The 14,442-nt window shown below is 39.4% G+C and overlaps 1 protein-coding gene across 3 annotated transcripts; it reads right to left on the bottom strand.

Annotated features, from left to right (window-relative positions):
• Positions 1 to 564: 564 nt before the first annotated feature.
• On the bottom strand, positions 565 to 13,938 carry LOC124147582 (transmembrane protein 272-like). 3 transcript variants are annotated; one of them, XM_048387956.1, is made up of 6 exons: positions 13,683 to 13,938; positions 5,831 to 5,874; positions 4,895 to 4,933; positions 4,294 to 4,353; positions 2,799 to 2,999; positions 565 to 2,065 (listed from the first exon to the last, which is right to left on the bottom strand). In XM_048387956.1, the coding sequence occupies exons 2-6, from the start codon at positions 5,835 to 5,837 to the stop codon at positions 1,890 to 1,892; spliced, it is 483 nt and encodes a 160-aa protein (XP_048243913.1). In that variant the 5' UTR covers positions 5,838 to 5,874; positions 13,683 to 13,938; the 3' UTR covers positions 565 to 1,889. The 3 variants fall into 3 exon arrangements, with proteins under 3 accessions (XP_048243913.1, XP_048243914.1, XP_046374201.1); XM_048387957.1 differs by lacking the exon at positions 13,683 to 13,938 and adding an exon at positions 10,855 to 10,945; XM_046518245.2 differs by lacking the exon at positions 13,683 to 13,938 and adding an exon at positions 7,347 to 7,524.
• Positions 13,939 to 14,442: the final 504 nt, after the last annotated feature.

Here is a 14,442-nt window from a genome sequence, read left to right as displayed (position 1 = left end):
TTTAAACAACGTTGTGTCAGTGTTTTAATCCTTGTATATGATATAATACATATATGGCGAGTCAGAATGACGAGGAAGAACTGCGTCTTCTCTGAAAACGTCTTCTTTGAGAGAAAATGCCGTCCAGACACCAGAGAAAGGCTCAGCGTGCTATCGGGTCTGTGGGGGCACAGGTGACCCCGTCGTCTACGGCGCCGTAATTTGCTTTGCAAGAGTTGCGTCCCTTGGACACGCCAGAAACCTATGATCGTTTGTTCGAATCCCGGTTCGCCCCGATTATGGTTCTAGTTTTGTCAGTACCATACTTGTGCTGCGTCACTCGGACTGTCAAAACACTCTCAAAACATCCTCTGTCTCAACCTAACTCCATCCAAGCAGATAAAGCCTTCGTTGTTCACCCGGATGTACCCCGTCTTCCCCAACAGAGGGTCACAACTCTTAATTTATCTTGTGTCTCAACCTGAGTCCATCCCAGCGTACATGTATGACACCTTCGTTACTCACCCGGATTTACCACTGTCAAATAATTCATTTGAGAAAAACTAAGAATAGAGAACACAAGTGCACTTTATTATACATTTTTATTCATAGATGAAAAATGTGTACAAAATCAAAATCAAAGACGATTTGATAAAAATATAAATAACGTCATAAAAACAGCTACAATCTAAAAACAAATGTGCCGAAAAAACGCCCTTAAAAGTGGCATTAATGTACAAATGTGCATAAGAAAACATTTTTTGCAATCTGACCATAACAATGTGTAATTCTATCACTTCTATACCGACACTTAACAAGATACACTACAAAGTGTAAGATTGATTAGTCTTCACATCTATGTAATCATGATCACTTCAAGAGATAGTAGCTGCAGAGCGAGAGCTATCACTTCCTGTTGTGAAAACATGTGACCAAGGACTATACTAGTCATAATGCTAACATGTAGCTGGAATTGAACTATGTATATAAGTGAAAGAGTGAGTAATGTATAAAAAGCATTCTTCCAAATCGTTTCCATAATATTTTCGGAAAGGATATGAAGGGATAAGGTGGGCGATGTGTTAAAGAAAGTAGTCTTTTCAAACAGGAGAAACACATTTCGTTTAGGTATTATGAAGAAAAAATGATGGCTGGACATAATTGTCCTTTAAAATGAGTTGTGATCAAAACTATTATTTGTATTGCTTGTAGAACAGATCAGTTAAAATGGCCACCGAGTCATACCAAATGATTTGGAAACCTAACGTATCCTAATGCCTCTGTTCCTTTCTACACATGTCACCAGTACAACATATTGCTGGATTGCATCTCGCAAACAAATACTTCCTTTCTACACTTTCAGCCATGACATTGTACTGTAATGTATTTTAGCTACACAAAGCCTACATACGAGCCGTTCAAGACAGGAGGGGTCGATGGCAACCCTTTGCAGGACGGTTATGTGTCTGTAATCTGGAAATTACTGTCATAGTGTTTGCATACCCTGTCATACCCACACAAATAAAATATCCCAAATAGTACAATTTCTTACGAAACCACGTCTAAATGGAACCAGCTCGAGGTCCTACGGTGTTGCAGCCAACTGACATTTTTCACTTAGTTTCTTATTTAAATAATGTTTTTTCAAACAACAATACCGTGATGGCTGCTCATTACACAAATCAAACATTGCAAACTAATTTATTTTTTTACAATCAAGATGTCCTAATCAGTGCAATTTCTCACGAAAGCGCGTCTGAAACTGAACCGGTTTGAGTTCCTGAGACTTTGCAGGCAACTGACACTTTTGACTTCGTCTGATAAATAATGTGATATATTTTCAAATACCAACACCGTGACTGCTAGTCATTCCACAAAAAATTCCACCTACAGTACATGAGTGTTGTCGACTAATTTCGACAACAGATACACATGCAGCAGCATAGGAGGATGCAGACGCCGATCAGGATGTAGCTTGCCGTGGTGCTCCAGAATGCGAACAAGTAAAATGTGTTGTCACAGTAGTTGGCGGCAGTCTTGTCTGTTGGGTTGTATTTGTTGTAGAGGCCGTAGATCCACACGTTGCCTGAAATTGAATTACTACATCAACCGTTAGAAGACATGGAAACAATCAGAAACAAGCCAGTCATCAACAGCGATATAGGCATCTCCCTGTCCAGTATATGGGCAACTGAACCACCTACAATCAACATTACCCCAGAATTGACACTTCTTCCATTATTACTAGTTTATTGTTACATTATACACACTACACTCATTTATCCTCTTGCTACTCATTCTAGTGGTTAACGTCAAAAGGTGACATGTATTTATATTTAATACCATACAACGGCCAACCTGGGGTCCGTCCCTTGCAGCCATTGTATCGCTAAGGTTATCGTAACTCCCATACTATAAAACACACTTACGACTGCACCACTGTGACAAAGTTTACAAACAGCTCACAATACCCAATGACGTAATTTGTGAAATAACGTTTTGCAAGATACACCAGGGAAACAATACAATGTGACGTCAGCCTAGCAACAGGGTTGCTGGGGTCATCGAGTGTACATATGCTCATCTCAACGCAATTGGGATACGATTACATCAACCAATTCGGCGAGCCAGACCACCCGATCCCGTTAACGTTAGTCGCCTCTTACCACAAGCACGAACAGGCTGTTTAAGAACAATTCTAATCTGGGTCTTCACGGGTCTATCAATATTTTTATGAACACAGCCACAATATATTTAATTGTTTCATTGATGTGGAAAACGTTCTCGTCATTTGTAAAATAATGCTTTTATAATAATACCTGCAATAACCCAGGCAAATAGGAAGAGACTTATGACGCCGGAGACGATTTGGCAGGGAAACCACACGTTTCCGTCAGAATCAGCGAGGCATGTCTTCCCTACCAGGCGCACTACAGAGACGATGATGGTGAAGATACCTGCCACGATCATGTAGGTAGGGATGTACTTTTCAGCAGGGCAGTTATCCTTGTGAATGGCTCCTGGAAATAAGCAACATGCATACTTGTAGATCACCATTGGCACTAGCAGGATGTTATACATTGCTATAGATCAGCGCTTGGACGAATTAACTGTGATGTGGCTTTATATGAGAAGCATCTTGCAGATACATGTATTTATATTATGTACTTGTTGAACAGAGAAACTGTTTTAAAGGGGGACTAGCTACAGTCTAACGAATTGGCAGCCCAGGCAAGTGTGGTTAAAAAATCTAAAAATACAAAATATGTCTGCTGCCTCAAATTCATATTAATATAGCGGTTAATGACTCATTCCCAATTTAAAATGACAGTTTCACTCAACGCGCTGGTTATGATGTCTATACCCCGACAGGAAATATACACAGGGTGTGGAACACAGTGTCCCTTTAACTGTTCAGATGAGATTGACAACAAGACTGGTACGCTGTTGCATTGTGCTTAGTGATCTTTTTTTATTAAATTATTATAATAAGTGGCCTGAATTTCTCATAATTTTTAAAATGTAGTTCTGCACATTTGCATTCTTGCAACTTTCGAATATAAAAGAGTAAAAGAAAATTATCAGGTAAAATATTCTCAAGCGCCCTTAACCCCTTAGGGTAGCCTACACAAATACATTAGTTTAGTTGTTACAACTGGTCTTCAGCAACCCAAGGGGCGGTGGGGTAGCCTAGTGGTTAAAGCCGAAGACCCGGGTTCGAATCCCGACTTGGGTACAATGTGTGAAGCCCATTTGTGGTGTCCCCCGCCGTGATATTACGGGAATATTGCTAAAAGCGGCGTTAAACTAAACTCACTCACTCACTTCAGCAACCCATGCTTCTGGTAACAGGAGACCAACGGGATTGGGTGGTCAGGCTCGCTGACTTGGTTGATGCATGTCATCATGTCCCAATTGCGAAGATCAATGCTTATGATATCAACCACTTGGTTATTTACAGACCGCTTTAATATAGCTGGAATATTGCAGATTGCAGCGTTAAACAAACAAACCAACAAATCAGGGAAGATACAGACACTTGGTTGCAAAATCGTTACTGTGAGTTGATGTGTCGGTGGGACAGAAAATGTGTAAGTAGATGCAGAGCCCGGTTTAGCCCGGTGCCTTTATCCAATTATATATCAACAAAGATATAGCATGTGATACACAGAGGCACAAATAATATAAAATCAGTTGAAAATGACCTGGTATCCCTAGAAATGTCCGTTCTTGATACAATAGTATTTGTCAATATTGGATGCATGCTTCGGTGAAAATGGTTGTCATGCGAGGTAGCTCGTAATATTATCTTACCCATAGCTACCATGGCAATTGGAAGGGCAAGGCTTATGATGGTGATGACGGCTGTACCCACTGAAAAACAATTAGAACAGATATTATATAAACTATGAAAGTATGAAGGAGATTAAAATAATTCAATATATGTATTATCTTAATATTGCTGTTCATAAAACCATGAAATATTTCATTATTACCACTGCACAGCGAATCGCGGCGCCTCAGACGACTGGGCCACCCGTGCAATTACAACAAAAATGTTATTAAACCAATGAATGGGCATTCAAGTAACCTTTCCCAAGTATACTTTGTCAAAACGTACTAGAAAGTGTAAATAGTCAGTCAAAGTTCGTTATCCATATGGCCACACAGCTAAGAATCAAATTAGAATAGGTCTTCGGCAGTCCATGATTGTCGTGAGAGGCGATTAACGTAATCTCGTGGTCGAGCACGCTGACCTGACTGATGCATTTCATCGAATCCCAGTTGCGTAGATCGATGCTCATGGTGTCAATCACTGGATTATCTGGAATTCAGACTCGATTGTTTATAGACCGCCGTCTTATAGGTGAAATATTACTGAGACAATGTACACAAACTTAGAATCAACGCTTACCGGGGCCGCATTTTGTCTCGTTGTACTTCTTCAGAAAGGCTGAAACAGAAATTTGAGTTAGCCGATTCATGACTAGTGCTCTTTATTCATCCTCCACATCCAGAGATTATCACCAGATGCCATTTAGCGTCAGCGACTCAACACACTGGGCTCGTTGACAGCGATGGGGAATCGCCTTGAATCTTCGCACTGATTGGGTGATGCTTAACATATAACCTTTCACTTTGCTAAAATCCGTCAGCGTGTGTAAATGGGTATGTACAATTATATCGTAATATTTTTGCAACTTTGAAGTTAATATCATATAATAAGTTGTAGAACTATTCAGATTACCCGACAAAGACGATGCAAAAAAATATTGTTTACCCCTGCCTCTGAAGGTGTCGAGGTGAGAGAAGTTTTTCGCTGCTTTTGCAATATTCCAGCAATATCACGGCGAGGGACACCAGAAATGGGCTTCACACATTGTACCCATGTGGAGAATCGAACCCGGGTCTTCGACGTGACGAGCGAACCCTTTAACCACTATGCTACCCCACCGCCCCCGCGTTCATTGTGCCACGGGCGGGTGCATAGGTGCTCATGATTTCAATCACTGGTTTGTCTGGTCAAATCTCGACTATTTGCAGGCAGCCTAACTTCAGCTTGAATATTGTGCCTAAGCATTAAACAACCTTCACTCACTCACTGAGGATATAACATGTTACATATAGACATCTCGCATACAGACACCACAAGAACATATAAACATGTGGTATATTAATCCCATATTTGCTAAACTGGTATATACATATTTAAGAATATTTAAATTCTTCATATATATTCCTTATATAGCGGTATTTTTGTTCATGATTACATGACAAAGAATCTAATTCTACACTGTATTACAATGTAAACTAAACACGCGGGTGATGTAAATAATAATATTGCACTCACAGGACATAGTTCACTGTATGTGTGATCAACGTCTGTCCTTGAATCTGAAATAGATTAAGTAGCATGTACATGTAGTATCAGGTATTACCAGGTTAATAATACATGCCTAAGTACTCTGACTATGTCTGTATGACAACTAATATCATGAAATCACATGTAAGTCGTCTCTTCTTGTACGCGAGGGGGTCAATAAATAATGTCATTCTTTTCTATTGCATATCAAAGCAGTTTAAGAATGGCATACTGAGTTCGTGACGAGCTGACTCGAAACCGGTACAGATTCACCTTTGACCCACACAATTGTACAATAGACTTGAAGACTGGAGCCTGAATGACAACATTTGTACAAATCGTCAATGAGAATATCAGTCTCGACTGACACCCAAACCTGTCTCATCTTGGACGGCTCGGATGCCTAAATATAGAATCTAGGGAATGTCGATGTAGAATTGTAGGTCACGATATTAATAAGAATGTCTCTATGTATTGTACATTGAATATGAATGACAGAAATGAACTATTTGAAATCATTTGTGATGTGATAGATGTCTCTACATTTACAAGACTATGTAGTGAGGACGATGATATAATCCTGTCTATACTACTTGGCGGTATGCCTGAGTGTGTTAGCTCTTTATCTCAAAGTCTATGGGGTGACCTTATGGTTATTGTGTCAAGGTACTGTAGGAAATGGCTGTATCTGTTACAAAACAGTTATAAGAATGCTTGATTGAAATGAATTTTGTAGTTATCATTTCTCATAATATTGTTAAATTGTACTACTGTACAGCTCTGTAATTATACATAATATCATATATGATATGTATCTTCAATATCTGGAGGAAATAAAGAATACCTATCTATCTATCTATCTAACCATACTTGATTTTTGTCTTTAAAGAAGAGTAAGCGTCTTCGTGAACGTCCATCATCATCATCATCATCATTGTTATTGTATTCAGGCCATAGGCCCATATACATACAATGATATTATATAATTTTGTACATGTACAAGTATAAACATGCAGACTTATATGCACAGAGATGTGCACATGTACAATTTTGTGAAAAATAAATCGCATCACAACACAACAAGAAGAGATTAAAGCATTTGATTAATAAAGGCAAATAACCTCAAGAATAATTAAACATCATTTGTACAAAGACGGTTGCGAAGTCGTAAACCATGATTAATGTAAAGGGTAGTATTCTCTTGTTGCTCGTTTGATATTTCATCAAAACGGAGGAGCTTGATTATTGTATTGATGTTTTGGGGTAAACCTTGGAAATATTTTGTTCTGAGCGATTCATAACATGGACAGATAAAAGTGGTATTCGTTTTCAATAACTGTGGGGCAAAAGGGACAAAAACGCATATTTATGTTCAACTGAACGTTGTCGAAGTATGTCGGCAATCTGACAATATCCAACAATTGCACCTGTATTATGTCAACAATGGGCTTGTCTTCAACAGTGCGCGTGAAATCCTTACAGAAGAACGCAATATATACTCTACCGTCTCAGCTTATAAATACAGGTGTGTGAGTTATCCTATTTCCCCCGAGTCTGACTGGCAAATTAAATGTGAATAATACCGAACCCCGGAACTACTTTCTGAAAAGGAACACTTGCCTCCGTTGGGTGTGTAATGTATCTCGCTTTAAATAATACACGGTTATTTCACAATCTCAATTTAATAGTGCACTGTCTAGCTTATGAACATACACGCATGGTTCTTACACAATCTCTATTTGATAGTGAGCTCTCTAGACTATTGAAAATAATACATGGTTATTTCACAATCTATATTTAATAGTGCACTGTCTAGCTTATGAACATACACGCATGGTTCTTGCACAATCTTTATATGATAGTGAACTCTCCAGCCTGTGGAAAATAACACATGGTTATTTCACAATCTATATTTGAGTGTGTATTGTCTCGCGTGTGGAAAATAACACATGGTTATTTCACAATCTATATTTGAGTGTGTATTGTCTCGCGTGTGGAAAATAACACATGGTTATTTCACAATCTATATTTGAGTGTGTATTGTCTCGCGTGTGGAAAATAATACATGGTTATTTCACAATCTATATTTGAGTGTGTATTGTCTCGCGTGTGGAAAATAACACATGGTTATTTCACAATCTATATTTGAGTGTGTATTGTCTCGCGTGTGGAAAATAACACATGGTTATTTCACAATCTATATTTGAGTGTGTATTGTCTCGCGTGTGGAAAATAACACATGGTTATTTCACAATCTATATTTGAGAGTGTATTTTCTCGCGTGTGGCAAATAATACATGGTTATTTCACAATTAATATTTGACACACACACACACACACACACACACACACACACACACACAATCACACAATCACACAATCACACACACACACAATCACACAATCACACACACACACACAATCACACACACACAATCTCACACACAATCACACAATCACACACACACAATCACACACAATCACAATCACATTTTTTTTAAGCAGAATTATACAGTATATAAAACGGAAAGACAGTAAAATGGCCACTAACAGACATCAAATTCGAGATCGAAATGTAAGCAATCACATTGATGAATGCGTGACTGTTCATTTTTCAGTTGTAGAAATTGTTTAACAATGCTAAACATTTACTAAAGGACAAATAATAGATGTTCATAAGGCTTTTGAAACCTAAACTTAATTTAAATGTGTAACCTTCAGTACAGTAAACTACGGTTACAACGAACTCAACGGGACTACTAATTTTAGTTCGTTATAACCGTATTTCGTTATAAGGACATATACAGCATGACTACAGCAAGTAGTCGGGACCAAAAAGTAAGTTCGTTATATCCGTCAGTTCGTTATAAGCGTGTTCGTTATAACCGTAGTTTACTGTACTTCCCTATGTACTTCAATGTATATGAGTGCACTCACACTGTAATGTACATGTATTTACGCCCCCCACTGTTATCACTGACGATGACGACAGCGGCAAAATGACGTCAACAACATAACGTTGGTTTTCTGACCGACTGACTGATATATGAGATTTAACGACTGTAGCGTATTTCGCACACGGGATGGTTTTCGCCTATGACTACGTTTTATATCTCCCTCTATTGTACCCTCAACTAACTGTTCTCCACTACTAACTGTTACGTCATAGGCATTATGACATCACAAATACTCCCGTTGTCTGTCGCTTATGACTGCGATAAAGTTTTCATTACACCTAAGAGCCGTTGAGTGGCGAAATATATTTAGTTCATTAAGGAGATTTGACAAGCACAAATATCTGGACTTTGTATATAGGAGGCTACCTATAACAACTACCATAGTCCAGAAATGATATTGGTTTCTTGACTAACGTTCCATGGACAATTTGATCAATGCTGAACTCGATATTGTAGCGTCAAGCCGAGGTCACACACTGGCTGCGGGTAATCAGCGTATCATGATCAACACTCACTGACTCACTGACCGATTGCTGTCTACTGCATCCAATGTCTACACAGTGTATGCCATGAGACGATGCATGAGGCGGTGAGACGGTGCTTGTTGGAAAAGTACCAAGTATCCTGTAGTTTGTTCATGTATCGCACAAACATTCACGAACAAACACACATACACAGACAGTGGAAAGTCGGGGGTCGATCCCCGGTTGCGTCATGCCCAAAAACGTTATCAGATGGTACTCGTTTTTTTCTGAGATAAAAAAAAGGACAGGTTAGCTCGGGGTGGTATTCGTGTAAAACTGTATCTCAGTGAGCTAGCACTATAAAACCGGCATTATTCCGGACTAGTATAAGCACGCACGCTTGCACGCACACACACACACACACACACACACACACACACACACACACACACACACACACACACACACACACACACACACACACACACACACACACGAACTTTCACGTGCATGCATGTCACCATGTTAGTGCAATAATCTTGGACACGACGTTAAGAAACCAAAGTGACCTAACCACCCACGCACACATACACTGAGACCTCCATGTCGTTCTGTACTCATTGGAACATAGACTGACGCTCAGTGTCTGTAAATACTCAATTTTGATGGAAATAAGGAACCACGTTCAAATTGAAAAGGAGCCGAGTAAGTGCCTGTGAAAAATCTAGACTTGCTTCGTTTAGAGCTATCATAACAGTAAAGGACTGGACGGAAGGGATAATAATCAGGTTTCAGAGTGAGTGAGTGAAAATTATCGTCACATCGGCAGTATTTCAACCATATCGCGACGAAACGGTAATAATAATTACATTTTGATTTAATAAAAAGCTGTCAACGATGGACAGTAAGATAACTAGAATATCACAGGTTCAATTGTAAAACTAGTTGATAACAGTTAAAACAATACATTTATAATCAACAAGACAATATAAAAATGGCCTATAGATCACTAGCAACCAAAGTTAGGCCACCTTACAAGGGACCGAGGGGACTTACATTACTTTTGCTACCTGCACAGCTCCCCAGTAGGATTTACACCAACCCTTCAGCTGCTGGTAATGGTATGCAATTTTAGCCAACCATTAAAAGAAACAAATATACTACGTTTTAAAACCGAGGTAAGAATAAATGTACTTTGAATGATGTGGTCTTACATATCCTCTCCGGGGGACAATAATTTTACGCTACTTCAACCCCCTTTGAGGATATCGCCACTGACAATCTAAGTTACAAATTATACATTACCAATATAAAATATAGCTATGTACACAATTCAAAATTTATCAAAAAGTTCAATTTCTTTTAAAAAACCTATAATTAAATGAGAATTGATTCTATTAAAAAGATCCTTAATTTAAGGTTTCAGAGACTGTGAGACAGACTAATTGTAACACAATCAAGTATCCTGGGATTTGTTCCCTATATGGCTGATGCGGAACAATCGTGACAAAGCATACACTAACCTTCAAACGTTTCTGTAAACTAACACCGATCATAAAGGTTTTTCCTTATGTTAAAAAATACCACGTACCCACTTCTATTAAGGGTGTCTTTGTTCCGCCTTCAACATGTTTGCCTTCGCGCATATTTGTATACTGTTCAGCTCAGTGTGCCTACAGTGCCCAACAGGACCTCGATGACAGCGTTTCTTTATGTACATAGAGGGTGTGGCTTTCCTATATGAATATATTATGCTATACACGCTATCATCGAGTTCCTTAGACTTGCACAAGTCTCTAAGGAAAACATTATTAGTGCAAATTATATAAATACTAAGAACTAGTTGCCCCTATAAGACCTGCCTATTATAAGTGTAGGATCAAAACCGCGCCCGAGGTTTTGTTTGGGAAGTATGCCCGCGGAGGAGGGAAAGGGGGAGGGCCGATAGGCCCGACCCCCTTTCCCGAGGCCAAGGGCATACTTCCCAAACAAAACCGAGGGCAAGCTTTTGATCTCACTTATGAACTGATCAAATAATATGAATTAGAAATAATTTTACTAATTGGTATTAACATGACTTCATTGATATTTACTGTTGAGAGTTTAACTGCAATACGCGGGGAGTACATCCGCGCGCTGCACGTGACGCACGTGCTTCAGGCCCGTTGTAACAATGAGCGCACGTGGTTCAAGCCAGTCGAATGAATTCCACTGAAGAGGATGGACGCAGACAACGATATATTTCTGACGCAGTCAGTTTTTAAAGAATCGGCATCCTGTGCTGAAGAAGACAAGGAAAGTGATGACTTTAAATTCCGTTTAGGAGATCCACTCTCCGAGCGTGAAATAACCTTACAAGTTACCGTCAAAAGACTGTGCAAGACGTCCGGTATTGAGGGCATGAAGATAAACCATTCCTTGAGAGCCACGGCAGCCACTCGATTGTATCAAGGTGACGTTGATGAACAAATGATTTGCGAAATTACCGGTAGGTTGATAAACATTTTAGTCCTGCAGTAATAAGAAATTGTTATTCAGTAAAAGTCATAACATATCAAAGAAATATTTTTTCCAAACCAGTAAGATGCTCTTTTTTTTATGATATATGTGGTAATATTGGGAATCTGTAATAGTTTTTAAGTGTATTTGTATGCTGTATGCGTAATACTTTCAGTAATCTGAACAATTTGTTTCAGGACATCGGAGCGACGCCGTTCGAAATTAGAAGAGAACTTCTGACAACCAAAAGGCAACGGCCATACATAGTATTTTGAAAAAAATGAACTCGCCATCATGTGAAGAAGCTGATCCAAAAAGAGCAGATGACCAATGACCTGAAGACAAACTAAATCGAACTGTGACGGTCAATTTCAATTTCATCTAATATCAATAAATAGTTGAGCCATGTTCTGTTGGGTTTTTTTTCATGCAGAAAGGTAATTCAATACAGAGGGTATTTTTCGGGACAAAAACCAGGCTTTCAGTAGAAAATCTCCCGGGATTTCTTGCAGAAAGCCCGGGGCTTACCCTAGGAATGCCCGGGGCTTACCCTAGGAATGCCCGGGGCTTACCCTGGGAATGCCCGGTAAACTACCAGTAGAGGTTTAGTCGGTAAAAGAAGACCCTGGCGAGACAATAGAGTGACGTCACTAGAGGTTTATAAGGATAGATTCACTATGCACCCGTGGACTTATCATTCAGTACAGCCTTGGAGCAATGGCAATACGAGGTCCTATGCATAGGGCTTATGGAGGCGGCTTATGGCTCGATATACATTGAGGCGTGAACACCCGGCTCACTGTGCGCATACATGTATGTCTCACTATAGTGGTTTGTTTGTTCGCTTGTTCGTTGTTTAACGCCACAATCGGCAATATTCCAGCTATGTGGCGGCACACTAGGGTTGTAACTATAGTCCGTTTGCTGCTAATTCGCTAAGATGAAACGCAAACTAGATATTAATCCGAAAGCAACAATTCGTCTTAAATAAAAAAGTTTTGAGACTTTCCCTGTGTTCCGCGATGCCCTTCAGCTGTTATGTTTATTGCGCAAACCCCCTTGTAACAACAGACATTAAAACACCAACAATTACATGAAAGTTTGCTAAACAACTTTTCTACCCTTTACGACAATGTCTGAAATTATGGTGACGAGTTGGTATGAACAAATAAAAAACTTTCATAACTTTTTAAAGACGAATTGTTGCTCTGTGGTTTATATTTATTTAGCTCTTCGTCTGTACGGTTTTGCAGCAACTTTTCTTACCCTTACCCCACCCCCCTACCCTCCTCCCCCGTCCCCAACTCTCACACACACATCACGACACGAATCGTCCCGCCCACACACACTTACCGTGTACCTGTAACGCAATAGAACTCCGCCCTACATATTCGCAGCATAACACGCAAGGTTACATCTCCAAGAGTCTACCGATTATTTAAACAGAAAATTCAGTTGTCACTACCCTTAGCATCCCGATTATCAAAATAAATCACTGTTATAAAAAAATATCGAATATCATGATAACTGTCTATTAGTATGTCCTTTTTTTCATTACTTGCGTAAATTATATATTCACAAGAAGTATTTCACAAGACCTTGTGTGATATTACTCGATATGTTATTAAATCCTGAAAGCTTATCAAGACACAGAAAACTGCACAATTTGTAAAAGAACTCCTTAAAATGTTTAATCATAGAGCGGTCGGGTACCCTTGTCACGCCGAAGACCCGGGTTCGAATCCCGACATTGGTACAATATTTGTCACTCACTCACTCACTCACTCACTCACTCACTCTATGAGTGTTTTGCAGCTACACCTCAACCTGACGCACGTATGTCGAATGCCTCGTGTCATTGAAGCAAAAAAAATGTTGTTGTTGTAATGTTGATAATATACACTGTTTGACACAACCTACCTTCTATCTCAACAACGTCCGTCCTGTCGGTACAACAAGTCAGCAATACACTCAGATCCTCTCGACCTGTATATACTTGTACTTATATCCAAACTTTCGAATTCCATTGATGCATAGCAATGGTTGCGAAATATCCAAGGACAAATTGAACTTGTGCAAGACTGTCGATATTGAATCATCCACAGACTCAGTGTGTTTTGCCCGGTTCAACTAGGTCAGGGGTAGGCGCAGGTTTATTCCCTTGTAACTCGATCCTTGTTATTGGCTAAATCCAACCTTGACAACATGCATCCACTTCCTGTTTACCTTCGATACTGCCTTTTGAACGCATGCTAACAGTCCCTTCACTTCGACAATCTTCGTGACGAAAGAATCCGATGAATTCCGAACGACGAAATGTTGACGGACGAATTATAAATACCCCCGAGGCAAAAATGTGTAGCATACACAGGTCGTGAAAGGTTACACCTGAGATTCACAAACTGGTTAATTGGCTTTCTATAAGTTGGTGAGTAAGTAAGTAAGAAGACAACTTCTCGATTATCGCATACAGCGACTTTTCGATGTAAATTCTTACACCGTTATCGAGCTAGAGTGAGCGATTCACAAGCATTAGGGTAGGTAGGGCCACAGGGCGTATTGAAAATCAGAATAATTTGACAATATATTTCATAAATGTTTGCATACTCGGTAAATAGGAAAAGAGCGCAGTTAAAGTCTCAGATCCAATGACCGTCATTATAATTTCCTGTAACACCAT

Source organism: Haliotis rufescens, unplaced genomic scaffold, assembly GCF_023055435.1.
Source record: "Haliotis rufescens isolate VD_foot unplaced genomic scaffold, xgHalRufe1.0.p SCAF_7, whole genome shotgun sequence".
NCBI lineage: Eukaryota > Metazoa > Mollusca > Gastropoda > Lepetellida > Haliotidae > Haliotis > Haliotis rufescens.
Note: the sequence above shows the minus strand (reverse complement) of the source record. Positions and strands in the feature narration are given on the sequence as shown.

What these genes read in the sequence shown, in the direction of transcription:
- LOC124147582 (XM_048387956.1), bottom strand. An exon ending in CGAGACAAAATGCGGCCCCG is followed by an intron (nt 4,354 to 4,894) that starts GTAAGCGTTGAT and finishes ATTGTTTTTCAG; the next exon opens with TGGGTACAGCCGTCATCACC. An exon ending in ATTTGCCTGGGTTATTGCAG is followed by an intron (nt 2,066 to 2,798) that starts GTATTATTATAA and finishes ATTCAATTTCAG; the next exon opens with GCAACGTGTGGATCTACGGC.